We start from the raw sequence: 26,749 nt of genomic DNA, 5'->3' as shown, positions 1-26,749 counted from the left end.
CACACAACTGTCACTAGAGTGCAGAAAACACATCTGTTGCGTCACATCTTTGACTTAAGATGCATAAAAAGCAGCACCCGCCTGTTGTTAGCGTACCGGTACATGTCAAGCTGTCAAATGGGGGTTTTCAGCTAATGAACCCTGTCGGGGTGGGTAAACAGGTTCATTAGTGCGATGACCGTGGTGGCGGTTGTTTATCCATGATAGAGATTGTGGTGCTCCCTCCCCTCAGTAATCTCCATCATTACAGTCAATCTGCCAACTTTCACTGAGTACCGTAGATATCCTGCGGCTTTGCTTTTGACCAAACCAAACACAGCCGTATTTAGCCCTGCATTGCGTAATCCTCGGGCATCTACTACATGTCGGCACGGCTGCATCTGGAGAGCTCGGAGGCTCCAAGCTTACTTCAGTCTAGGCTAATTGTGAGCAAATGGCGACAAAGGATCACGCCTCTAGTTCTAACCGCAACATCTGGCTGGACTGTGAGGGACTGTCACATGCACCTTCACCTCAAAGAGTAGCCTGCATTGTCACAAAGGTTTCAAGATCGGATGTCACTAAGAGCAAAGCATGCAAGTCCACATGACAGGTGTCTGGCAAAAATAAATACACACACACAAAAAAATAAAATTCTTAACATCCTTTATTCATAGATAATTGAAATTGTGATCTCTTGACACAAATCATTTTGTCCAAAAATATTAAGCAAAGTGTCAAATCCTCAGACGACTGGAATGCGTGTCATCATGTCAAAGTGGTTTATTGTAACATGGTAGGAAATGAGTATTCAGCACCATTGTTTTGACCATTTGTCTCTTATATAAACTGAGGTGTTTTGTCATTCTGCCTGCTAGAAAAATAGCAATTTCTTAACGGAATAAATGCACTGTGAGGGACCTTTGCCCTCAGGAGTTTACGTTTCTTTTGAGATTTGGAGCTTATGAACTGCTGTGACCTTTTACAAAGTGTGTTTATCAAAGAGGTACTCTCCCATAGCACCGTGTGGCTCCGATGCAATCATGCGGGTTAAGCTTCCCTGATAATCTCCCAGCTTTTTGATGGTGTCATGGCTGTCGGCGATAAAGTGCTGCTCGAGGAAGTCACAGAACTAGAAGAGAAATGAAGACAGCTTTGTTAATCCCGGAGAGAAATGGACCTGTATACAGGCTGGGGGGGAGGGGGGCAGAGGTCAAGTGCAGACTTACATGTGGATCGGTGTGGCCGTTAGCCCTGCGGTGCACATCAAGGATGCACGTGTTTAGGGTCTTCTGGTAGTCCAGAGAAAAGGTCATTGCATCCAGACCACCTCTCCAATCCTCTCGACTTGGTTTCTAGTAAAGTGTATGTACATGGGTGGAAATTTCACCTTTAATTGCATAGAGATGCTTCCACGCCTGCTTCTCAAATAAATTTAAGACAAACTGCACATTTACCGCGATAGTCTGGAGCAAAACTCTCCCTCCTCTCATGTTCTGATATTCCAGCAGCTTCTCGGCCTGGTCTCTCTCTTTAACTGATCGCTCCAAGAAAAACCTGGAGAAGTTTGGCAAGGCGACGTCGTCCCTGTCAAAATACATCCCCTGGAGAAACCAAAGAAATGCAAAATTATTCAGTTCGTTTTAGGAAAATCGAGGAAGCTGGCCAGTCTTACCAGAGCAAGGTAGGTGTAAGAGGCATTGAGAAAGATGTTGGAGAGTTTGTTGATGTCAGCCTCTGTCTCTGCATGGAGGTTTTGTTTTACGCCGCCCTGCATTTCTACAGTGCAGATATATGTTGTTAGTTTCATACAAATTAAAAAAAAGCATTCAGTCACTCAAAACATTCCACCACGCAAGCTAACAAGGCCAACAAACGCGTCTGTCCCTTTAAAGTTACTCAATCACCAGCTCACACTCGTTTGCAAGTCATTTTTTGTGTGTTAAACGACCTCAGTGAGATTAGCCAATAGCTGTTGTCACCAAAAGTTCCGAAATAAACCGAGATAAAAGTGGATTGGAGCCTTTTGACGTTACAGGCGTACAGTGATCCACAGTTGGCAGCTTTTTTCTGCGGTTACAGTCTAAATAAGACATGCTTTCGATTTAGGTTGGTAGAATTTACAAATGAACCATGTTGTGGTCAGTTTGCTAAAGTATGACAAACCAGACGTGGCCGACTATCTCACCACAACAACAGATGCTTCCCAATTTGAATCTTCGTATCATCTAATACAAGCGTGCGCGCAGGAAACAAGCATTTTTACATTAAACCATTTTCGTTTGTTACTTACTTGGTCTGTGAATGCAACGTCGCACCACTTTATCAGCGCTGCAGAAAGCTTTATCTTTGTTAGCAGACCAAACAAACTCCTCCTCCAGCTAATGTTAGCCAGCTAGCTGCCGAGTGCTCTCTGAATGGGAGACTGCCACCTAGTGTGTGGAGGGCGGGGGGCACTTCAGTAAATGTCGGCGTACAACCCACCGAATATCACCTGAGTATACTATGCAAACTTTAGGGCAACTGTCTCATGATGCATGTTGTCTTATCTGTTTCATATATATATATATATAACATATATATCAGAAATGGCCCATTTCCTTAAGGCTTTATACACAGATGTACACAGGTGTACCCCTCAGTATATCAGTATTCACTAATAAAGGTTTTTGCCTGCAGGGTGAGGTTTTCTGTAATTGTACAGGTGTGTTACGGCAAATGGGATTGTGAATCAATTTTTCTTATGCATGCATCTATGCACACTTACTACGCTAAAGTTTTCTGGCTCAAAAAGATAAAGTTATGTTCAGTATTGGGAGGGTTTTGATAACATGTCATAAAAGTTAATGATATGGGGAAAAGGAAAGTCGAGCAATGTCACTTCTCTTTCATATTTCTTATCTGATTCTCGGCAAGACCGCATAATGTTTTCTTTTAAAGCAGCATCTTTACTGGATAGCTGGGGAGAGGGAAGTCTGGGCTTCTCTCCTTAGGCTGCTGCCCCCGCGACCCGACCCCGGATAAGCGGTAGAGGATGGATGGATGGATGGATCTTTACTGGATGTTGCCATGTATTTAAAAAGTGTGCCTCCATTTGAGGAATCTGGAGGAACCTCTGCAGGCAATATCATTTCAATAAATGCATTTTGAACAAAGCCAATGTGCCGACTATAAACCAACTAGTAACTCATGTTGTATTTGCTCTCACATACATGTAATTACCAGTGACAGACAATGGTGATAAGTGTCCAGATCACCAATACAACGCAGTGCAAAAGAGCCACAGTGACGATAATAAGGAAGTAACAGGCGGAGCATAGGTCACTGTGGTTGTATAAACCTTTGTAGGAGAAGCAGCTGTTCACTTACCGATATTAGAGGGCACCAGAGGTTAGAGGAGGAGGACACAGTTAAGGATTAAAAGTCAACAACTTGGGTATAGCGAGGATATTGAATATTGGGCTGTTTCAGCCTTTGCAAGACTCTTTTTTTGCCAGATTAAGTGAAGTTGGTAACTGTAGCACCTTCATGTTGGTAAATGTTTGGACTTGAGCAAATTCAAATGAAGCTACTCTGTTTCGAAACCCGATCAAATTGCTTGATGCTGCTCGTCTTGATTATGCTGAAGTGGGTAAGTTTTGCTTTTCTACTTTTACCAAAAATGTTTAGTATTAACCTAAAGCCACAGTTATGACTGAAAGCCTGTCGGTGTTTCACTAACAGGTATGTTCTGAAACCATAAGAACTTGTGCAACCCCCTGCACCAAAGAAAATGGAGTTTTGAAAAGGATAGACATTTACTTTTGACAGAATCTGTCTCTTCTCACTTCCTCTTTTTCTCTCTAAAGGGAAAATTAAGTAACAACGAAAACCACCAAGAGAGCTGTACCTTGAGCATTTGTTACACGTTGCATTCTTTGTACATTGCACATTAACATCAAGGGACACAAGCAAAAATAACTTAGGATTCTGACTTGTAAATTGTTGATAAGAGATAAATTACATCTTAGATGTCCCGCACAGATGACAGCGTGCGCGCCGTGTTGCTTTCTGCTACATTACAGTCGTAGCTTTTGCAGTTATTTTAAATGGCTTAGAATTTTGCACTGTCAGATGGAACTTTACAGGATGAGATAATCTCTTTGGCAATCATTTTTATATGGTTTTAGGATTTCAGTGATTGTAGCAGTGAAACATCACCAACCGCAGTGTCGCCAACCACGCAGCTGACAACCTATTTGACCACGAAATTAAGTGAGTATGGATGCCTAATGCTACCACAGTTCACATACTTTACATTTAATTTAGGCGTATCTATTCTGACTATTTCTTGCTCATCAAAGTGTACTTTGAATTTTCATTGGTCGAGTCTTCCTCTCAGAACTGGGTGGCAACCCCGTCATTTTGTCTACTCAGGTCTTGAAAATGTTAAGAACGTGCAGATTTCGGCTCAAACGGATGTCAGCATAACTCTGATGTGGGAAAAGGTTCAGAACATCTCCACATACATCGTGCGCTACTTCCACAACAGTAGTAAAGAAGTCAATGTCAACTGCACTGAGGGGGCATCGATCACTCATGAGATATCTGGCCTTACTCCTGGCACAAAATACAATTTCACCATCATCACCGTGCGTGAAGAGTCCAAAAGCACTGGATACACAGTTAAAGCTGTCACAAGTAAGCAGGACTGGATCACTTTCAAGATTTCCTCTTTGTCACCACAAAGCTCTGATCTGTTGGTTATTGTTTTGAATTGTAGGGCCCCTTAATCCAGAGGAGCTGAAGGCAGTTACACAGAATGAGACCAGCATCACTCTGCAGTGGAGGAAAGTGAGCAACATCTGCAGCTACATCCTCGTCTACAATGAAACAAACGTCACTGTTTCTGCGTCAGACGAGGAGAAAGTGATAAAAGAAATCGATGGTCTGACCAGTGCGACCAGATACAGCTTCAGACTCTTTGCTGTGTTTGAAAATGTCACGAGCAGTGGGATCAGCTTCTCTGCAGCCACGGGTGAGATGTGTTGTTCCTGCTATAAATGTACAAGAAAAAAAAAGCTGTGCGATAACCAGAGAAACCAAAGTGTTCAACCCAATGTTCGAACACAAAAGTGCAACACTCCTGAAATAGATGGATCACACTCTGTTAAGATGGTGAAACGCATCTTTCCTATGTTTTTACTGCTCCCATGCGTGTGTATGCACACACCTGAGAGAGTGTGGGTTTAGTTGAAGTGTGTGTGTGTGTATTGTTGGTGAGCCAAACCAATGCTGACATTATAATTGTGTTTTCTTTTTTGAAACGGTTGTCCCAGAAGTTCATTAGGAAAACAACTTTTAGATTTTCTTGCAATTGTTTTATACCGATTTCTTCGCTCTTAGTGACATCTGATCTTAAATCAAAACGGTCTTTTCTCACAACTGTCCAACCTGCTGCAGCTCCGCCAAATGTTGAAGACGTCCAGCACATCAACCAGAATGAGACCAGCATCACTCTGCAGTGGAGGAAAGTGAACGACCTCTGCAGCTACATCCTCGTCTACAATGAAACAAACGTCACTGTTTCTGCGTCAGATGAGGAGAAAGTGATAACAGACATCAATGGTCTGACCAGTGCGACCAGATACAGCTTCAGACTCTTCACTGTGTTTGAAAATGTCAGGAGCAGTGGGATCAGCTTCTCCGCAGCCACAGGTAATTTCATAATTGTCTTTTAAAGAGCACCAGGGTGCAGCTCTTTCGCAACATCGGCCAAAATAAACAGATTTTCATGTTGTTTTAGCGCCCCGTAACTCCAACTGGTTCAAATCAATTTCCCAAAATGAGAGTAGTATAACTCTGCAGTGGGAAAAGGTGGATGGCGTCCTGGACTACAGACTGGTGTTCAGCAGAGAGCAGATCAATGTTTCTGCTTCTGTGAGCCAGGAACAAGTGACACACGTGGTCTCCAGACTCACAAACGGAACCAAATACAGTTTCAGCGTCTTTGCTGTGTTCGAAAATATCCAGAGCAGTGGAACTGAGCTCACTGCAGCCACAGGTGAGTTATCGTCCACCTTATGTTGACCTATCAGACAAAGAGCTTAAGCAGTTACAGATAAAGAGATTCTCTTCCTTCATCAGTTCCTTTAACGTTGGCTGCAGTCAGGGTGACTGAGCGCACAGTGAGCAGTGTCACCCTGGAGTGGAACGTGGATGTGGGGAAAAAATGGATCTACATCCTCCACTTTAATGGGAAAAATATCATATTAAAACCTACTACGAACAATGTTTTGAGTTGCACGCTGTCATCTCTCCAGCCTGGAACAGAATACACGTTCAGTGTGGTCACAAAGTTCTTTGAGCTCCACAGCAAAGCCTACGAAGACTTCACTGTAACAGGTAAGGAAGCACTCCTCCCTGTTTAAATCTGCTCTGGTAACACACCCAGACCAGTAAAATAAAACCTTGGCTGCTGTTATTTCCTCACTTTCTGCAGCCATCGACTGTTCCGTGGTGAACTGGCATGTTACCGACTCCTCCATCCAGGGAGAGGTTGGAGGCTTGTTTTCAAATGCAACAGCGGCTAATAAATCAGAAACTCATGTCAGCCCTGGAGGAAGTAACGTGTCATTTACTGGCCTTTACCCTGGTGCCACCTACAGAATCACTCTGATGTATGAGAAAAACTCTTACTTCTTTCACCAGTGTACCCATAACCTGACAATCAGTGAGTAAAAATCTTTCCCCATTTTCACATTTAAAAAATAAATGATTGATGATGATTACTGTCTGTGACTGGGCTGTAAATGGTCTCGTGGTTTGAAGTTCCTCCAGTTTTAAGCGGGCACTGTGAACACTGGGGAGGTGGCTACTCTGTCCAGATTGTGTGGAATAAGCCTCCCGGCGTGTGGACCGCCGTGGAGGTGAACGTGTCGGGGCGGACCCTCTGGACGGGTGAACAGGGGGAGCAGCATGTCACGGTATCTGGCTTCCAACCTGCCACAGCATACCAGGTGTCTTTAGCTGCTCTTTCTGGCGCCGTGAGACGTCCGGAACCATTCGTGTTCCTATGTCACACCGATCCACGAGGCGAGTCACGCTATAGCTTAGTCTGCTTCACGCAGTCAGACAGTGTTCGTCTGGACTGACTGAAAGGCAGGTGTGATGTGAAGACTGACGCTTGTTGTGTATTTGATTCCATCTGGCAGGGGTCATCGCAGGCTCGGTGATCGCTGTGCTCATCGTTGGTGTCCTGCTCTGCATCGCTGCCTTTGTGTATTACAAGAGACCCGATATTATCAGGTTGGTTCTGCCTCTGTGGCTGACGTACCCTCCACAAGTGTGCTCATGTGGTTTGTTCTTTTCCACAGCAGGAGAAGGTTCTACAGCGGTGCCGCCGAACAGTTGAATAAAAAGCCGAAGTGAGTCCATTCTTATGTATCTTGTTAACAACGCAGTGTCACATCCTCTCTGATGCATCACGAGTTGAGCCCTTTTGTGTGTTTCAGGGCTATTTCTGCTGTGAAGTTCGCCACCCACTTCCACAGACTGAGTGAGAACGAGTACATGGGTTTCAGCGAGGAATATGAGGTGCAGAGGAACAAAGTTGCTGTTTGTTTTCCCTCTCTAACTGCCCTAAAAGTCCTGTTTTCATCACCTTGTTCTTCAACCTGTCCTGCAGAATCTCAGCCCAGTCGGCAGAGATCAGACGCAAAAGGTCGCTCTTTTACCTGAGAACAAATCCAAGAACCGTTTCGTCAATATACTGCCATGTAAGCCCCCGGCCTCTGCCAGGAGTTCCACAGACCCAGACAATGATGCACAGATCGAGTGATGGTTCCAGCCTACGGCTGCCCTGGTCCACTTCTTTTCATCCCGTGTTTTTTCCCCCCTCCTCTTAGACGATTGGTGTCGGGTAAAGCTGTCAAAATCAAGTCCCACTGCCTCAGACTACATCAATGCAAGTTACATGCCAGTAGGTATTAATAATCAAGAAACTTGAATGTAAAACCATAAAAAAGGAAGGCTGGAATCCCTCACTATCTGAGGTGCTGAGCCCTAAGTGCTTTGTACATAGACGTCAATCTGCCTTCGAAATGTCAAATTCCTGTGTAAATTCCATTCCAAATAACCATTTTGTGACATACTTTAGGTGATTTACTCACCAAATTAATACCTATCCATTCTTTCACCTGCTTCCAGGGCTACAACAGCAAAAGAGAGTACATTGCTACTCAGGGTCCTCTGTCATCTACTCTCAATGATTTCTGGCAAATGGTGTGGGAACAAAGAGTGAATGGCATCGTCATGGTAACCAACTGCACTGAAAAAGGGCGGGTGAGTCCACCTGCAATATTCACGATTGCACAATGCAGTTTCCTCATCAGCTATCATTAATCTATATTGCAGCCACAGTTGTTAAGTTGTTAAAATGCCAATAAAGCCAGGGCAGGAACAGGAGTGCCGGGCCATCTAATCTATCATGTTCTCTTTTTCTAGGCTAAATGTGAAGAATACTGGCCTCCGTTCAGTAAGCCATGCCTGTATGGAGAGCTGCTGGTCACCACAACATCTGAGCAGGAGGAGTCCAACTGGACTCTGAGAGAATTCACAGTGAAACATGTAGGACGGCTCGTTTTAATGCCCTAAGACACAGACAAAACATGATAGCAAAACAAGTTTAATGACTGTGTGTTCACAGAGAGACACCTGTGAGGAGTGCAGAGTCAAGCATTTTCACTTCACAGTCTGGCCTGACCACGGAGTCCCCCTGAACACAGAGATTCTGATCCAGTTCAGAGGACTGGTGAGACAGCACATAGAGAGACAAGCGTCATCAGCGCCAACTGTGGTTCACTGCAGGTAGACCATCAGCTGGATCCAGACTCCACGCTTACCTTTAGACACAGCTGATGATGACCTGCACACTAACCAGACTTTTGCCTTGTCCTGCATCCCAGCGCCGGAGTAGGGAGGACCGGCACTATCATCGCCCTGGATGTGCTTCTTCAACAGCTCCAGAACCAAAAAGCAGTAGGAATTAATGACTTTGTGCACAGGATGAGACTGCATCGATCAAACATGGTTCAGACGGAGGTAAACCTAATTACCTAGAGTTTTCACTTTCACACATCTGCCTAAATAGCACAAAGCCCAAGGTGTAAATACTAACAGTTAATCCTTAAAAGCTCATTTTTGAAGCATGGTTTCGTGTCACTTACAAATTTATTTAAGTTCATAATACTAACACTTAATTTGCATTATACCTCAGACCTGTGGACATTTAAATGGTGTAATTTAATGTTTCGTAAACTTTAACCTGGCGGCCCCACTTAGAGAGAGGAAACCTCACTAAACTTTCTTTTTCTTTTTAGTCCCAGTATATTTTTCTGCACCAGTGCATCATGGACTGTCTGCCGAGCGATAAGAAGACTGAAGAAAGCATGTATGCTAATGCAGATATTATATATGTCAATGCCACTGCTCTGAAAGAGCTTCATTCAAATGCATAATGCCAAGAATTTCAGTCCTGTAATGACTTGCACCTGATGGAAAATGAACTCTAAAATTGATGTAAATGCACTGTTATTTTGTATTGTATAGAATATATGAACAGCTGATTATTTGCGTGCATTTTGTGTTTTAATGTCTGCTATCATCTTTTTGGTAATAGGAAAATAAGATCTCCATGTACAAGAAATAAAATGTTATTTATTTTTAAAAAGAATGGGTAAACAAAAACGTAAAAGCCGACAGGTCAGCAACGTCCTAATTTAATCAGTGTGCATGTGTCACAAGTCTTTAGGCGTGTCTTTAGTCTGTGCGTCCTCCACACTGGAGACAGGGATGTCTTTAGTCTGTGGGTCCTCCATGCTGGAGACAGGGATGTCTTTAGTCTGTGCGTCCTCCATCCTGGAGACAGGGACGTCTTTAGTCTGTGCGTCCTCCATCCTGGAGACAGGGATGTCTTTATTCTGTGGGTCCTCCATGCTGGAGACAGGGATGTCTTTATTCTGTGGGTCCTCCATGCTGGAGACAGGGATGTCTTTTGTCTGTGCGTCCTCCATGCTGGAGACAGGGATGTCTTTATTCTGTGCGTCCTCCATCCTGGAGACAGGGATGTCTTTATTCTGTGGGTCCTCCATGCTGGAGACAGGGATGTCTTTTGTCTGTGCGTCCTCCATGCTGGAGACAGGGATGTCTTTAGTCTGTGCGTCCTCCACACTGGAGACAGGGATGTCTTTAGTCTGTGTGTCCTCCACACTGGAGACAGGGATGTCTTTAGTCTGTGTGTCCTCCACACTGGAGACAGGGATGTCTTTAGTCTGTGTGTCCTCCACACTGGAGACAGGGATGTCTTTAGTCTGTGCGTCATCCAAGCTGGACACTGGACTGTTTCTACTCTGTGGGTGCTCGATGCCAAACCCAACAGAAAATTTCCTGTTAATCAGTTCCTCTCTGGCTTTTAATGCCTCAGGGTTGATCTTCGTGGGCACTGTATACTCCATGTCTGGCTGCCCGTGCTCAGTTTTCACAACTGAAGGAGGCAGAGGGACCGAGAACTTCTTAGCAATGTTGTGGAGGACACAGCAAGCCTTGATAATGTTAGACTTTTTGTCCAAAGACCCTTTTTGTGCAAAACCAAGGTTGACCAGACACCTAAAACGTGTCTTTATATGGCCGAGTGTTGTTTGCATGACACTGTAGAGTTTCGCATGAGCCTCATTGTAACGTATGTCCTTTTCATTTGAAGGGTCTTGTACGGGAGTCAAAACATGTTTGCTCAAGTGGTACCCATTTCCACCTACAAGGAAGACAAAAATCACAAAAATACATAGCATCTTAGTATATATTTAATTTAATCTATTTATTCATTGTGAACTGCCACCTAATCCGAGTCACAGAGCCTGATTCAATCCATCCCAGCACTCAGGGCGAGACAGACTTACCAATAACCCAGTATGGTCCGTGCAGCTCCTTCTCCAGTTCTCGTCCTTTGAAAGATGACTCCCACATCTCCTGCTCCGATGTGCTCCCAACACAACATTTTTCCACACTCAGTAGGTTGCCATCCAAGTCACATATGAGCTGACTCACGACCGATGGGAACCCCGAAGCGCTGACGAACGACTTGAACGCATCCTTTTCCTTTAGAGAGACCTGGACCTCAAAGTGGGCTGGGGCGAGAACGCCCAACACGTTAGGGATCCCGCAGATTTTCTCTGTCTTTGAGGCCACGCTGGCTCTGGCGCCTTGTAATAACGGGAACGAGATGAACTGATCCGACATCCCGGCGATGACTCCGGACACGGCGCTTATGATTGCAGGGCAGTCGGTCTCGAATCGCCTTGTTCTCTGCAGGGTGTCTCCGGAGATGCTGCCGTGCGCGTAATAGTTCAGCGCCAGCGGGAGCATAACGTCCAACGACAGCGCGAATTTCTTGAGGGTGCATTTCTTCATGCGGACGAGGACGGCGTCTCTGATGAAATGCAGACATGGTTTGGTCAGGTGGAAAGTCTCCTGCAAAGCTTCATCGTCAAACTCGTCAAAACAACTCAGAGCTCCGCCGCCCTCTTCATCGGATTCGAGCAGCTCTTCCTGGACTGCGAGCCACACCGGCAGAGCGAACGCCATTATTTTATAACTGCGATACGGCTGAATTATAATAAAAAGCAATCCAAATCACTCATCTCACAAACTATGCATTATTTTTGAGTCGTCTTCTTCTTACGGTTTCTCAGGTGGGCAGAGGGCTCGTTATCGCCACCCAGCGGTCAAAGTCAGAGATTACAACTGGATTAAGTCTTGATGCTAGAAGTAAAATGCCAGTTTGTGTAGAACTTTTGTGAATTTATATACTTTTTGACATCCATTTAACTGCATCTGAAACAGATATCTATATTCACATATGGTAAAATGTAATAGCATTGTCTTTTTCAAATGCATCATGATTTTATTAAATAGTTTTATTTAAAATTTTAAGGATTAGAAAACCATAATAATCTAGTGCATCTTCAACCTCATAGTCCTTTGTCCATGAAAAAATAAAACATTACTCTATTTGGTAGGCCAAATGTAAAAAAAAATGACCCCACAATTATTATTTGTTTTTCCACTTTGGCTGCAGCTACAGTCACTTTGTCATTGTTTGGGAGACATAAAGAACAATTTGTTGGTCTCACTGATGGAGACGTCTTTCAGTCTTGGTATTCCCCCTGTTTCACAAGTACTTGTCCTTTGACCTCGAGCATATGTATCTGTAAGAAAGAGGAGCCATTTAATACCTTGTAAAATCTGGAAATCTCCTTTATATTTGACTTATAAGCTGTTATGACAAAGGCAGATCAATCAAGGCAGATTTCTTAGCAACAGACCCACCCGTGATGTTGTCCACAGAGTCAAGTGGGGCTGTATTGCTCATGTTCACTCCAAATAGCATCAAAAGAGAAATAGTGAGACCAACCAGCAGATAGACTGGCACTGCTAGTGCCCAATATCTACACAAAGAGATCAAACAACTTTATATGCAGTACCTGTTCATTTCCTGAGATGCACTGTTTCATGAACAATTCACAAAAACAACTTATTTAGCAATTTTAATAACAATGTGTACTGACTTTTGCGGCCAATAAGTGAGTCCAACTGAATAAAGCCACTCCTCTGGTGTGAATGCCCATAGACAATATAAAACTGCAAAAAAAAAAAAAAGGGAAAATCTTACATCAGTGTAAACATGCAAGAATAAATCAAAAAGATTTCATTCATGTTTTTTCATACCGACGCACGATTCTATGCATAATTTGTTTTAAACCTATATGACGGTCTATGTAGCTTCAAAATGTAACAGCTGATAAACAATATTATACTTACAGAAGCCAAACTGTGATCCAAGATAAAGAACAAAGCCATAAATCGCCCTTTCGGGCAGAGGAGAGGGGCTAGTTTCCACCATGATCTGACAACCCAAACTACAATATTTGAACCTATGTTAGAGCAGTTAGCAACAGGATAGTTAACGTTCAGATCGTCCCCTTTTATATATGGATATGTGATTAGATTACTTTATTTCTCAAGAACGGACATATTTGTCCAGTATATAACTCCTAAAAATGTACAATACCCCCTGCTTTAAACCACAGCTGCTTGTAGTTGTCGCACTACTAAACATCGTAATGGATTAGCTGCGCAACATTGTGTCCGGTATGATAATAGCTCCGATGTTAAACTAGCTGTAGTCCCTTGTTTGGAATTACGGGAGAGAAAAGTGACATTGAAAATGTCTATTCACCATGGTTATACCAACTTATTTTGTTGGACTAAATCGCGTAAATTAATTTAATTATGTTTGTACAATGATACAAGAGAAGTGTACACTTATTTTTTATGTTGCTTCCGGAAATATTTAACGGGTGCACACGCCGGAAATACATTATCCAGCGTGGTCTCGAACCCCCCTGAAGTGTATTAGAGTTTCTGAGACTTTATTATGTCAAATTCTTTTTGTCGCTTTGTTACATGCTTGGAGTCTGGAGGAATATCTTTTTCCCTTGGCGAAATCCACATTTGACCTACGTAAGCTTATCCAAATTGATCCAACCAATGACGAAGTCCTGAGTGACCAGCGTGGCTTAAGACAGGGGTAACAGATGCACATATTCAAATAATCATTAGTGTTCATAATGTCGAAGATAAATACCAAGAGCAATTACGCCGTGAATGCACAACAACCGAACTCTCCGAAGAAGGTCAGCACCGCGAAGATGAAAAAGAAAGAGTGGATGACAAATAAGTATAGGAAGAAAAAAATCCTTCCCAAGGAAAAAGAAAAGCCCAAACCATTAAAAACTCTACTACCAACAGATTCTCAACAGTTTTCTGCCAATTGGAAGGCATTGCAAGAGGTATGTCAGTACAATACCAATGAAGTATCTTGCTTTGAGCTGCAATAGTACTGTGCTACAAATGTAATGTGCGACATTAATATGTTCTTTCCCAAATTTCCCCAGATGTTAAAGGTCCATCAGGTCGAGAAGAAGCAAACTGTTTTACCAAAGCATCATAATGGCTCTGTTCCAGTTGTAAAGGTTAAAGAAGATGCGTCTAAAAGTCTTTCAAAGAAAATAAAGACAGGTCTTACGCAGAAAGGTGCTGGGACTCAAGTGAAGGGTAAAACGGTGTCCCCCACTGGTGGTCCTCGGGACTCTCACTCGAAGGTTCCTAATGCATCAGATAAAAGACATTCTACTGTCCCAAAAAAGAGATGGCACAGTGGAGAGTCGAACTATGAGCCAAAATTCAAGATGAAAAAGACGGTGGTTGAAAAAGAAAAACTTACAGAGTAAGTGAATGGTCATAATGACAACCTGTGCTAAGGTTTAGGTTAACAGCAGATGTTTGCTGAATGTATCCTTCACCCTAGATATCCTTAATCCTGTGCTTTTTCCAGAGATGACCTTTGGTTTGATGATGTCGACCCTGATGACATTGAGGCAGCAATTGGTGCAGAGGCAGCAGAGATGATGAGGAAGAAGCAGGGTATTAAGAAGGACGACAAGAACCCAGAGACTGCCTTGGTCAAGGAGAAAGCATTTGATGGGTGAGTGACTGCGATGACACTGCATCCAGTCGGTGCTCCTTAGTCCTGCATCAGGAGAGTACCTGAAATGAAAGGCGCATTGTTTCAAAACCCCCCCAATTATTAATAATTAATATGAACCCTATCTTTGACCAGTTTGATGCAGATTCACTTTGACATTTGGACTTTCTGTCTTCACGGGCAGTAGATAATCATCCTGACATTCTAGTATAGCAGGGAGAGTTGTTTGCCCTTATATTTCTTCCACTTGTCATGGCAGGCTGTTCTGTCAGTGCATATTTATAGATTGAAGCTTAGAAGAAAAAACTGTCATTTTTCAACACCTCCATAGCCTCACCAGAGTGGTGGCCATAGACTGTGAGATGGTGGGAGTGGGACCCGATGGAGAGGACAGCATTTTGGCTCGAGTGTCTCTTGTGAACCAGTTTGGCAAATGCATCTATGATAAACATGTGAAACCCACTGAGAAGGTGACAGACTACAGAACTGCCGTCAGTGGCATTCGACCAAAGGACATAAAAAATGGTGAGTTATGATGACCATATAAAGGAGAAACCAAAACAATGTTGTAATTATTTCCATTTAATAGATGAGACACACTGTTAAAAACTTCTCATTCACAGGAGAGGAGGTGAAGATTGTGCAGAGGGAGGTCGCTGAGATACTCAAAGGCCGAATAGTGGTTGGACACGCCATACACAACGACTTAAAGGTAATGTGAATGAAGCAAAGAGAGACATTTTTGAAAATAAGTATGAACACATCATGTCCTCTTTCAGATTTTACTGCTGGATCATCCTAAAAAGAAAATCAGGGACACTCAGAAGTATAAACCCTTTAGGAAAACAGTAAAGGTACTTTATAAGCATGTTTAATATGAAAAATGACAGACATTATATAATGGTTTTTCTTTGCTTTATTCTCATTTAGTCTAGTCGTCCCTCGCTGAAACTCCTCTGTAGAGAAATACTCAACGTAAAAGTCCAACAGGGCGAACATTCGTCTGTGAGTCTTCTATGCACCAGATCATCTATCACGCCATCACTGCTTGTTCTGTGATGGTGGTAAACAAATCTCCCCTCTGTCTCTGTCAGGTCCAAGATGCGCAGGCTACCATGAGGCTGTACACGATGGTGAAAAAACAGTGGGAAGCAGAGATTAAAGCAAAAAAGAGCAAAGGCTCAGAAGAGACTAATGAAAGAAGACCCCGGTGTCCTGTGAGCAAGGGCAGGAAGTCCACGGGAAAATGAAATGAAAGCTTCTGGAGTGAAAAGGTCGTTATGGATCAGAGCAGCACCAATTGAAACAAAGATTGCGGTGTTTGATTTTGCACGACAACATTTTTTTAAAAAGAAGGGGCCATTAGACGAACCTGTCGATGCTCACAGGTGCAGCCAGGTTTGATCTGCACAAATACTTTTGGTGATATCGCTAAAGTTGGCCTACAAAGACGGGTATCTTAAAATGTAAAAAAATAATCTGTTTATATCGAACCCTTTAACCATTTTCTCTCTCAGCAGTTATCAGTGTGTCAGCACGCTGCTCTTAACTATTGTGAACATGAGATGCCTGATTTCTTTTATATGGAGTGTTTAATGTGACCCCAGGTTGTGTTGCTCAGAATCGGATTTCAGTAAATGATGCGTTCATGTCTTTGTTCTCTTTAAACTTGTAATCTTTTCATTCGAATTTAATTTTTTGAAAATTAAATATATATATATTCCTATTTTGTTAATCTAATGGCCATGTCACGTTTTTGTGACCTAAATAACAGGGGTGTCCTCCAGCAGTTGATTGTCCCCACTCAGGTTTTCCTCACACATTTGGGTTGTAGTGGCTCATTTTCTTAAGAGTACCCCAGTGTGCTGTATCGCCCCGCCTGATGGATGGGCTGTGGCAATGATGAAACCTTGCTCAGGAGAATACGGAGGTCTAAGCGGATGTCTTAAGTTATGGAGTACATCCAAACTGGAGCTACTGAATCCCTACCTGTTTCGCAGAAAGGACAAAAAAGACATTGGCACTTCATTGTACAATACTTCAGGCCTGTTTTTGGTAACTCGTGTAGGTAAAGAAATGCATTTTTCACCCGACGTACCAACTATTTGCCATTATGACGCCTAGAAGCTGTTGCACAGTTTGTCTTGTCTTTCTAAAATGACACTGGCCTCATTTAAGACTCACAGTATGTGAAGGCCTCCATCGCTATAAATGTAAATGCAGGAGTAGCTTCATTTACTGAATGGTTACAACAGCTTTATGAAGGTTTGGACACTCATTTGATTATGTAATAGAGCACCATGTCTCCCTGCATTCATGTAAAATATATAAAGGATTTTTATCTTCTCTGTTAAGAGTAAAAAAGCTCCTGAAAATTTAAAAAGGTCCATCCATCCCTCCTCTTATATTTAAATGTATGTACCTGCCTTTAACTGGATCTCATACAGGAAGAATCTTGTTGGCGCCTCTAACATAAATGAATAATAGATGCTAAAGAAACCATTTAAGGGTTGACTCATGCAGCTAAAGCGTGGTTTATGAGGAGGAAGTCTAGTTTCAAACATGCTGAATTTGCAGCTATTTAGGACTGCTTAATTCATTCAATTGTTACAGGACGTGAACACCACTGGGCACAGATTAGCCTCAGACAATTTGGAATTTTTTTTCTTTAGAAATGCATGAACCCTAAGCAGAAGTGTTGCATATGTAAGCTGTACATCAGTCTTCTCTAGTTTTTCTTTATTTCACTGGAGACAGTCCCGCCTCCTGTTGCCTGTATGATTTTTTTTAAAAAGTTCTGAAGAGATTTTATCTAGGTTTTCAGAAAATGTTCATAATCTGAATGACAGAAAAGATAGTTACATTTTGGTGATGTTCTGGATGCTGGAGGGACCTTTGATCAAAGATCAAAGCCAAAAGGTTTTCATTGTAATAAAGGAACCTATTATGTTTGTATGTAACCTACTCTGTGTGCTTTTTTCTAGTATGTTGATGCAACAAAACATCCTTCAGTGTCTTTCTAAATGATTTTGAGGTCTGCATTATTATTTGTGTAAATAAATTTTTGATTACAGAAATTAATTTTTAACAACACAAATGATGAAACACAGCTGAAACACAAAGCTGGTAACGTTCCAGCAGGACTGCACCAACAATCACATCTCAGGATGGCTTTGGAAGCATTAGCGTTGTTGCCAGCGTGGCACTTTCATAATTCAATAAGTTGGAGCTTGCAGTCCTCTATACTCTGCTTTGAAAGTGATTAGAGTCAATGTTGACGTTTGTTGTCTTAAAGCTACACTGTCACGACACTGTGCCTCTCTGCACCCTCTGTGGTGTTTAGGTTGCAAAGCAAAGGCAATTTTCTGTCCTGGGCCAGCTGTCTTCCTGAATGTACAGTTCAGTACATGCAACAAATCTGAAGTTTCATCATCGGTTTAGCGTTTTTCATCCCAGTCTGCAGACACTGTTTTCAATTAGAGACAGATTCCATCAATACAGATTATTGATCAACCAGCTTCTCATTGTCAGTCTTGCTCAAGGCCAGTAGATCAAGCTTTGTGTTCAGTCAGTCAAGCTCCAACACAGGGAAAACGGATATATTTGTGGTGTATGCATTATTAAAATTCTAACCCTAAACTGCCCCCAAGTAATAACATTCACTGGAGAGGTCAAGTCAATAAAATAAAGACATTGTTGTTGTGCATTTTCCTGTGTCAAGCGTTTGAGAACGCCCTTGTTACCGGGTGGTGTGTGTTCGGGTCTTGCTGCTTCCTTCTGCTTGAGCTACCGTGGGCTGCAGCCTGTGCAGGCTGATGCTCACCCTCAGAATGAACCACGTTTGATTGGGAAGACACCCAATCCACTTGTTTTTGATGACTCATCTGTGCTGTTGAAGCCGACTGTGAGTCACCTGAAGTTAATGAATCCTAACCTCGACGAGAGCTCAACGACGAGCTTTTTGGGTGTTGTTAGACTAATATATAGTTTGTCTCTCAAGGGAAGCTCTGATACACCAGACAGATGTTCAGTGAAGTCATCAGATCCTCTGGTTACTCGTTACCTCGGTTCCATCCAAGCACAAGGATCTAGAGGGGAATGTTTCAGGATAGTAAAAATTATCATATCTTTTCTATTGAAGTGAGATATTTAGATCTGGCCCTGTCCGGATAGATTCATTACACATTTCTTTTTAGGTTTTATACATGCTTGCATGGAGCCATGTCAATCACTCTTGATTGCAGACCATAACATTTTAACAGCAATGGGATGAATGAACAGGGAAATTTGGACAGACATGAAGATTCTCAGGGGATGAATCATCACTTTGGTGATTCACTGACTTCCAATGACAAAAGCTGCAACAAAGCTGTTAAATGTCCTGACAATTATTGAAAGAACTTCAGTATCTTGCTGGTAATCCAGGGAGAGGGGCCCATGGTTGTAGTGGAACATTAAAAGAAATAACAACATTTAGTGATAAAGTGAAGTTGTTTTTTTTCCATCAACAAGGTACAAGTGGGGGGGGGGCACATGATTAAAGAGTTAGAAATCTTGACATGTGTTTTCAGCCTCAATTCTAACAGGATATCATCGGGATATCAAGACTTTTAGACACCCGATGGACATACAGATAATACCGTAATATACTTGATTATTGCTCAGAGTCACCCTGAATAATAACTGTGGTGTCATTTTTAAGAAAAGCTTTTTTAGTCATCTTTTTGCATTTAACTTGGCTACACCTTGCTTATATTTTCCGAGTCTTATTTATCAATATCTGCTGGCACTTTGCTGTACAAGATGCAGGAGAACATCTTGTGGTCAAAGAAAAATGCTGAAGGCATGCATATGATGTAAGCAACGGCCTTTTGCCCTTTTACCACTGTTGTAATTTTTATGAGGTGTCTTTTATTGAGTCTCCTGTCCATAAGTGCATCAGCAGAATTACACATTAATGTGGAAGTAACAAATAAGAGGTCACTCTTTAGCTTTAAGATGCATGGGTGTGTCTGTGTGTGTGTGTGTGTGTGTGTGTGTGTGTGGGGGGGGGGGGGGGGGGGGGGGGGGGTAATAATGAACGCCATCACCATTATTTTAAGCACTTATAAACTCGTTCCAACATCAGTTATTAAAATTATAACAATGGCATTCTTCATTCTTATTTGCTCACGCCATATAACCCACCTGCTCGGCCATGTGACTGATGCTAGCCAATGGAGTCTAGGATGGGAACCTGTAGACAAAATGGTGTTTGTGCGTCTACCCAGCACCAGCACCGCGGTCTTGTGTTGGCAGCCTGGACTGTAAGTGGGAAAGAGAGAAGGAAATAACCAGACAAAAAAAATCTCCATTGAACGTATACTTGTATTTATTTATTTTACTATTTACCAAGTTCAGCAGCTGCAGAAGCAATAAATTAGCCTGTGTATTCACAGGGGTCCTCCCACTCCTCTGTCTTGTTCTCTAATCCGCCCACATGTATCGTCTGAGGGAAAAAAATAGTGCAGAAGGTGACGCTCCTCCAAAGGAACAGAGAGGCTCAGAGAGGGAAAAGGTGTCTCCGTCAGGCTGCATCTTCATTGAAACATTTGGAGGGGGGAGGCAGAGGAGCTGAATGGTAGCTGCACCCTGGAAACGTAGAGACACTGTTACAAGACTGGCAATTCTTTTTTGGCAATAACAAAGAGGTGGGAGAGGGGCTCTGAAATCGAGGGGAAATAGAAAAAAAAAAAAGCCAGTTTTCAGAAGGACTTCTCTTCATTTCATCCGAAAGACTCATTCCTCCTCATCATCAGCATGACCATAAAGCTTTAAGTAACACTCGGCAATAACGGTGCCAAAACGTGATTTTCGCCAACAGTCGCGCGCAATCCTGTTTTCATTTATTAGAGTCGGTGGGAGAAATTAAAGATCAACCGATGCCTCCGAGAAACTGGATATTATTTGAGATCATAAGAAAGAGCGATCTAGCAGAGAAAACTACATTTTGATTGATCTTTTAAGCTTGATGTGCGTGTTTCTGCGCGCACACGAAACGAACCCGAACCAAAAGCAAGTGAGTATTAACCGTGTCTGTGTACATGTCTGTATATTGGTGGCTTTATTCTGCGTTTATCCGTCTCTTAAGAGAGCATTTGCTGGCAAAACAATACCGAAAAGGGAAGAGCTGACAGCGTCTAGCGACCTACATTCAACAAGTATCGTTTTATCATCATTTACTACCACTATTGTCCTCTAGTCAGGTATTTGATCAATATCTGGACGAACAGAAATGTCTGAAAATTGAAATCGTGAATCTCTATAATACATTCTTATGTATATTTAACTGCTACAACGCAGGAAACTGTACTTTGTTAGAATCAGAAATTATTTATCCTTAGAGGTGACGCCTTAAAGAAATGTATTTTGTATTATTACTAACATCTCCCATCACACAAATGGAGGGTGTTTCCCCATCTACACCTAGATCACAGCAGTTTCATGCCTCAGAGGGGAATGTGCGTGTGTATTCATTCCTCTTGGCATCATTTTCTGTCTGTCTGCATGTGGAACTGGCTCATGGATGTCGTGCATTTATCTGCATGCATTTGTTTTACTGGCATGTGCGTCCAGTGTGTGTGTGTGTCTCTGTGTGTGTACGTGTATGTGTGTGTTTCTACGGCAGTGTGGCGACATCGGGTAAGTGTCAAGGCCTGAAATGGAGGTTTGATAAAGGGACGGGGACAGGGACATGGCAGGAGGGTGAGAGGGCTTGCACACAAACGTAGGGAAGAAGGAGGAGGTGTGCGCTCGAAGGTGTAGAGGACGCAGAGCGGGCGGCATGTGGACGCACCGCCAGCCGATCCACAAAGTCTATTGGGGCAGTTTAATGTCTAGACACAGTCTTCCCCCCTCCAGCCCCCTCACCACCCCAACACCAAGTTGCTCCATCTGCATTCCGCTGCATTACACACAAAGTCTCTAGTTTTCTAACGCCCCTTCCTTCACTCTCAGGCTCATGCCTCGCTTTCTCTGCCAACTGGCTCCAACGTGTTCTTCTCCCAGTGGGAACTCTGTCTCTCTCTACCTCCATTTGCTCTCTCTCTCCCCCCCCCCCCCCCCAGTCCTGCATTATAAATCTACAGCCGATGCTATTTATAGAGTGAGGGTAACCCAGAAAAGACCCCTTTGATTTTGAACACCACCCCCTCCCACACACACTCACACAAAAGGGGAAAACGCACCAAAGACGGTGGAAGCTGTCGGCTAATGTGACTGCTTGTGAAGGTGCTCCAGAAACGAGGGTGCTGCTCTTAAAGCCACAACATGGGGGAATAAATCTATTTTGAGGCTGTGATTGAATCACACATCTGTCGCGTCGCTTTGTGTGTGTTCTTGCCTCTGACCCTCTCTTCCTGTCTCCCTTTGGCCCCGATGCTGTCCCTCTCTCGTCCCATCGTCGCACCAGATTCTGTCAGGTTACAGTTGCTGCTTTCCATCGAGCTGATCTTCTCTTTCTTTTTGCGTCCTCGTGTGCTGTGAATGCTTGACCTTGAGACTCACTCCCACCTCCTTTCATTTTAATCACCTCTTTTCTTCTATTCTCACAACTCATCATACTTTTCCCACACTGAAATCCGATCATCCTTCCTTCCCAGCTCTTTAGGGTCTAATCTGTAAATCTGTACGCTCTCTTTTTTCCGTCTAATCTTTTGCTAGTTCACAGGTCATGAATCAGTGCCTTCATCACTCCTTTGCTGGATCATAGGTCCTAATCCATACCGGAAGGGCAGCATTATTAATTAGGGAAAGAAGATTTAAAAGACCTGAGGGATCATCTGTAACAGCCAGATATTAAAGTGGAATACTGTGGAATATTAGCTCAGATTTATCCAAGTCCAAAAATCCCCTAACCTCTTCTTCCACCGCTCCCTTCACCATATAATATCAACCAAAAACATGGATCCTCTGAGAGCAGAGAGGAATTTAAGGTGAAACCTGAATTCTCGAAACTCTGTAACTTCTTTCTGCTCTTCTGCTATGCTGAAAATGGCCTTATGTTTTAATCATCCCCACTCAGCTGAAAGGAGAAAACCTGGAGTATATGCATATTTTATCCCTCCACCTCTCCTCTAAAAAAAAACTAACCAAAAACGAATGTAGGCTGAAAGTGTCATGTTAAGAGAGCAGCAGTAGCAGCAGTAGCTTCTAGCATCATGCTGGTGTGGTCGTAGGGGGTGTGATTGACCAATATGCACAAAGGCTCAAGAGCCCCGTGGGGGTGTTGCTGCTGCAGTATGTGTGGATTGGTCAGGCCCCGAGGATCTCTGCGCTGGTGTTGCTGAGTAGAGGAGCTGCCTTTTACACTTATTCTCTGTTTTCTTAATTGATTGGCTGCTGAATTCATATTTTGGATATGACCTGCTGTTGAGGTTTGTGGTGAAAAGATCCCCCACCCCCCCCCCCACCCCTCCCCTCCTTGAGCAGGTTTGGCACCGCGGATAATTTGGGGCAATTGTGTATCCTCATTATGCTTCCTTGCATAAGCGTCTTGGTTTTTTCCCTTCTCCATCCATTCATGGTATTTATATCATGTTCATTCACATTCATACGTCACCTGCTTCGAATGCTTCATCTCCCACACAGCTGATCAGGGATCTTCTGCCCCGGCAGGGTTGCATTTTAAGGCACAATGACATTTTGTGACAGGAGGGGACACTGTGTGCTGTGACACCGCACTAAAAGGGGAGGCGACCGCAGTGCTGCCACCGTGCTGCAGTACCTCACTTTCTCCTGCTGGTGTCTCCTCAGCACTGGGGAGTGTGCGATGGAGGATAAGAGAGAGATTAGGGAGAAGAGGAGGGAGGGAGGCGATATGGGTGGAACAGCATGAAGCCTTGTGGTTATATCCTTTGATGAGGTGCAGGGTGGGGAAAAAAATGACTGCATACCAATTACACATACGTAATTCGTACTGTCTCCCTCCTTCTATCTCTCTCACACGTGTGCAAACACGCATCGTGCACGTTCCTGCAAAACCCACCTTCTCCCCAAAGGTACAAATTCCACTCAGCTCAACCATATGTTTGCTTTACATCACCATATTTGTTTTTTTCCCGACACTCTCTCCTCCATCCTGACTGATTCGATCAACACACTTGCACACGCAGCTGTCCAGATGGTCTCTTTCTTCTTCCCCATCTTTCAATTTTCCTCTTTCCCCCCCAACTACCTTCCTCCTCTCACCCCCTTTTTTTTCGTTCTCCCCTGCGATTGGTAAAGGTTTTTGCTTTTTAAAAAAAAAATTTTTTTTTTTTAGCCAACAGCTCAGTCTGTTCCGCATAGTCAGCAGTCCAAATTCCTCCTTCGTTTTTTCCCTTCTCTAGTGTTCGTGCTCCTCCCCTCCCCCTGGTTACCGCTGCTGGTACCTCACATTCAATGCATCCCATAATCCCGCGTTCCCTCCCCCTCTTGCTGCAGTGTTTCTGCTAATATATATTAGCGTCAGTGCAGCCTTCGTGCACTAGCTGTGTGCACGCCATCTCTCTCTTGTCAGCCCACTGCAGAAATGAATAAACCCCATTTCTGCTCATTTCTTTGTTTGTTTGTTGCAGCCAGGTGTGTGTGCGTGTGTCTCGCATCACACTCCTCTTCTTGTTTTTTTCCCCTCCACTTGTGTGCAGTGTTGAGGCAGTGGTAGCAGGGTGGCGCAGGACATGGTGGCCATGGCAGGAAATGCTAGAGCAGAGAGACCGATGGGTGGTGACGCTGTAAGGGACATTTGTTCCCCCTATTGCCTGCCCTGCTCCTGTTCAGCACTATTTTTCAGACTCCACTCCATGAACACCCCCATTTTCCACTACCACTGAATCTTCCTCCATTTTACACCTGATCCTCACCGGCTGGAGCCTCTATTTCTCTTGTGGTGACTACAATTGTGCGCCTTTTGGTTGCTTTAGATTTGTTCAAACTTCTGTTTATATGGAAAAAAAAGAAACTACCCAACACAACCTGAGTCATTTAGATTCCATATCTGGTCTTTTCTTTAGTGTGTTTGTCTTAACACTTTGGTGTGGTGGACTTAATCTTAATGATTAAAACTTTGAATACTTCTTAAGTTTGTTTTTTGAATCAATATCCTCGCCACACGAGAAAGGGAACAAAAAGGCATTTAACCGCTGTTACAGACATGTGGCTGTCTGCACATGAAATATTCAGCACATTGCCAGTGAGACACAGCTAGTAGAGAAGTATAGAAAGAGGAAATGCTGGGTTAGAAAGTGAGGATGTATCCTAAGTTTGGAGAATGACAGAGCGTCATAGAGAGTCACAGAGAGAGAGAGCGAGAGAGAGAGAGAGAGAGAGAGAGAGAGCTGTCCATGGTGCTGAAGCACGCTCAACAAAAGTCAAGCAGACTGGCTTATCACGCTTCTGTTACATGTTGGATGGTGCAGAGCAATCTTACTTTATTTTTAGTTTTTATTTGCAGAGATTCAGTCTTTTCTGGAATTCACTGCTATAAAGCACACAAATGTTTCCTCTTCATGCTATAGTTAGGTGTAATGTGTTTTAAACTCTGGCAGCATACCCATGCATTTGGTCTAAATTGATCTTACCTGAGTGGTGTGTTTTTCCAGCATCAGCATCGTGGAAAACAAATGGAAAGATCTGTTTGGGAAAAGTGAGAATACGTTTCACTATACAATGGCTTTCTTTATAAAAAGTGCATATGGCAAAACAAAGATGTGTGGAAAAAGCAAGAATACAGTGTCCTACATGACTGTAAACTAAAGTATGAGGAGGAGGAGGCAAGAGAGTTCACCTAAAGAGAGATGGAAAGAGAGGGAAGATGAGTAAACGAGTGGAGAAACTCGTTGATGTAAAATGCAGTGGGGAGGAAGAGGGGAGGTGCTGGGGGGGGGGGGGGGGGGGGGGGGGGCAGGGGGGGGGGGTGATGAGTTACTGGATAGGAATAAGACCAGTTTGGGAAAAGAGGAAGAAGAGGAAGAAATAAAACCCCGATTCTACCTTTTCAATGAAATCTGACTCCTTTATGCGCAGTGTGAGAGAAAGTGAGTAAAAGAGAACGGGAGAGAGAGAGAGAGAAAGAGAAAGAGAGAGAGAGAGAAAGAGAGGGAGCTGACGGGAGAGGAGGGGGAGGATAGTGGTGCATTTCTTTGAATAGGGGAGAAGGTTAACAACATAGATACGGCGCCTCTATAGGATCGGCTGTGGGCGCGTGCCTCAACGCAGCTCGCGGGCGAATTATTTGACCTCGCATGGGGGGGGGGGTTTCTTGATTCTTACTGCAGCAGAATCCATTCACATTTGTAGTGCACGCTTGTTTCCGACCCCCTGTTTCTCCGTATCGCGCGAGCCGCTGCATCCGCTTCCCTCTGCTCCCCCCCCCCCCCCCCACACACCCCTCCCCCCCCCTTTCGCCCCATTTGGTTTTCTCATTGTTCTGTCCTTTTTGATCTCGGAGGGAAAAAAAGCGATTTACGACAGCCCCTCGCCATTGGCAGATGATGCACTGACATACAACTGTGCATGTCGCACAGCGAGAGTTTGATGTTCGTGTGTGTGTGTGCGTGTGTGTTTGTGTGTGTGAGTGATAGGGGTTGGGTGGGGGGCACCTAGCCTGATTGAAGAGATCTAGTACGGGCGCTGCATTCTCGAGAGACAATTAACACACTCGGGGCTGCGACACCTTACGTCAGAAAGAAAGGTGTGTGCGTGTGCGCGCGGGCGTGTGCGTCCGTAAGCAGAGAAATGGAACCCCGGGTTCGCCCCGTCTTACAGGCATTTCATCCGCCCGTTGGAGAGACGCGCGCACGCGCGTGGTTGGGGTGGGGAGACACTCAAGTGTCAGTGTGGTCTAATTAGGGAGAGGATTTGACTGATCACTGGCTTGAGCGTCATCCGGATCAATTTGGAGGTTGTCAACCTGAACGGTAGTTGGAACAGTAGTTCCGCAGAGGGAATAAAGAGATCCGGGACCTCCAGAGACTGTGGCTATTTCCTCATCACCGACTCCTACATGTGACCGCTGTTTCTGTGTATGTGGCAGCCAAGTTAAACACAACTTTGCCATCGCTCATGTTCACGCCAGACCCTCCTCCTCCTCCTTCTCCCTCTCCCCACTCACTCACCCATGCAGCGCAAGGTCATTTTACCGTCCTCCCATTAACCGAGTCTCCAATAAAT

The 26,749-nt window shown here is 43.8% G+C and overlaps 6 protein-coding genes and 1 long non-coding RNA gene across 20 annotated transcripts in view; 3 read left to right on the top strand and 4 right to left on the bottom strand.

Moving 5' to 3' along the window:
* Positions 1-628: 628 nt before the first annotated feature.
* zgc:56095 (Ferritin, lower subunit-like) lies at positions 629-2,423 on the bottom strand. 2 transcript variants are annotated; one of them, XM_003961285.3, is made up of 5 exons: positions 2,273-2,423; positions 1,655-1,758; positions 1,437-1,583; positions 1,209-1,334; positions 629-1,111 (listed from the first exon to the last, which is right to left on the bottom strand). In XM_003961285.3, exons 2-5 carry the CDS (start codon positions 1,754-1,756, stop codon positions 962-964), a joined length of 525 nt encoding a protein of 174 aa, XP_003961334.2. In that variant the 5' UTR covers positions 1,757-1,758; positions 2,273-2,423; the 3' UTR covers positions 629-961. The 2 variants fall into 2 exon arrangements, with proteins under 2 accessions (XP_003961334.2, XP_029705021.1); XM_029849161.1 differs by lacking the exon at positions 2,273-2,423 and adding an exon at positions 2,168-2,222.
* A 903-nt stretch (positions 2,424-3,326) lies between these two features.
* Positions 3,327-9,595, top strand: LOC101063267 (protein tyrosine phosphatase receptor type H). Of its 4 annotated transcripts, none has more exons than XM_029832935.1 (19): positions 3,327-3,610; positions 4,149-4,233; positions 4,396-4,659; positions 4,742-4,996; positions 5,422-5,676; positions 5,765-6,022; positions 6,106-6,363; positions 6,461-6,691; positions 6,829-7,053; positions 7,173-7,266; positions 7,335-7,385; positions 7,473-7,554; positions 7,646-7,736; positions 7,866-7,939; positions 8,167-8,301; positions 8,464-8,586; positions 8,666-8,826; positions 8,925-9,060; positions 9,339-9,595. In XM_029832935.1, exons 1-19 carry the CDS (start codon positions 3,518-3,520, stop codon positions 9,474-9,476), a joined length of 3,009 nt encoding a protein of 1,002 aa, XP_029688795.1. In that variant the 5' UTR covers positions 3,327-3,517; the 3' UTR covers positions 9,477-9,595. The 4 variants fall into 4 exon arrangements, with proteins under 4 accessions (XP_029688795.1, XP_011601573.2, XP_011601579.2 ...); XM_011603271.2 differs by having other exon boundaries at positions 3,328-3,610; positions 6,790-7,053; XM_011603277.2 differs by having other exon boundaries at positions 3,328-3,610; positions 4,361-4,659; positions 6,790-7,053.
* A 60-nt stretch (positions 9,596-9,655) lies between these two features.
* On the bottom strand, positions 9,656-11,743 carry LOC101063491 (putative nuclease HARBI1). 2 transcript variants are annotated; one of them, XM_029833002.1, is made up of 3 exons: positions 10,914-11,743; positions 9,852-10,768; positions 9,656-9,812 (listed from the first exon to the last, which is right to left on the bottom strand). In XM_029833002.1, the coding sequence occupies exons 1-3, from the start codon at positions 11,596-11,598 to the stop codon at positions 9,756-9,758; spliced, it is 1,659 nt and encodes a 552-aa protein (XP_029688862.1). In that variant the 5' UTR covers positions 11,599-11,743; the 3' UTR covers positions 9,656-9,755. The 2 variants fall into 2 exon arrangements, with proteins under 2 accessions (XP_029688862.1, XP_003961463.2); XM_003961414.3 differs by having other exon boundaries at positions 9,656-10,768.
* A 153-nt stretch (positions 11,744-11,896) lies between these two features.
* Positions 11,897-13,180, bottom strand: pigp (phosphatidylinositol glycan anchor biosynthesis, class P). Its single transcript, XM_003961286.3, has 4 exons — positions 12,835-13,180; positions 12,582-12,654; positions 12,343-12,461; positions 11,897-12,221 (listed from the first exon to the last, which is right to left on the bottom strand). Exons 1-4 carry the CDS (start codon positions 12,914-12,916, stop codon positions 12,106-12,108), a joined length of 390 nt encoding a protein of 129 aa, XP_003961335.1. The 5' UTR covers positions 12,917-13,180; the 3' UTR covers positions 11,897-12,105.
* Positions 13,181-13,356: 176 nt separating this feature from the next.
* rexo4 (REX4 homolog, 3'-5' exonuclease) lies at positions 13,357-17,464 on the top strand. Its single transcript, XM_003961415.3, has 8 exons — positions 13,357-13,865; positions 13,971-14,302; positions 14,411-14,560; positions 14,892-15,085; positions 15,184-15,272; positions 15,340-15,414; positions 15,491-15,565; positions 15,655-17,464. Exons 1-8 carry the CDS (start codon positions 13,644-13,646, stop codon positions 15,808-15,810), a joined length of 1,293 nt encoding a protein of 430 aa, XP_003961464.2. The 5' UTR covers positions 13,357-13,643; the 3' UTR covers positions 15,811-17,464.
* A 71-nt stretch (positions 17,465-17,535) lies between these two features.
* LOC115248912 (uncharacterized) lies at positions 17,536-20,090 on the bottom strand. The gene is made up of 3 exons (XR_003887639.1): positions 19,952-20,090; positions 19,748-19,864; positions 17,536-18,648 (listed from the first exon to the last, which is right to left on the bottom strand). It is a non-coding gene; the product is annotated as an uncharacterized lncRNA (long non-coding RNA).
* Positions 20,091-20,172: 82 nt separating this feature from the next.
* LOC101072757 (potassium voltage-gated channel subfamily C member 1-like) overlaps positions 20,173-26,749 on the top strand; it is a 37,137-nt gene continuing 30,560 nt past the window's right edge. For 8 of the 9 annotated variants that reach the window (XM_003961288.3, XM_011603311.2, XM_029832988.1 and 5 more), the window contains exon 1: positions 20,175-20,618. The gene's annotated coding sequence lies outside the window, so the exon portion shown is untranslated. Of the gene's footprint in view, positions 20,619-26,749 lie in introns of all 9 variants that reach the window. The other variant, XM_029832948.1, reaches the window with a different exon arrangement.

This window comes from Takifugu rubripes, chromosome 1, assembly GCF_901000725.2.
Source record: "Takifugu rubripes chromosome 1, fTakRub1.2, whole genome shotgun sequence".
NCBI classification, from domain to species: Eukaryota; Metazoa; Chordata; class Actinopteri; order Tetraodontiformes; family Tetraodontidae; genus Takifugu; species Takifugu rubripes.
The sequence above is the reverse complement of the archived record's forward strand: the minus strand, read 5'-3'. Positions and strand labels throughout refer to the sequence as shown.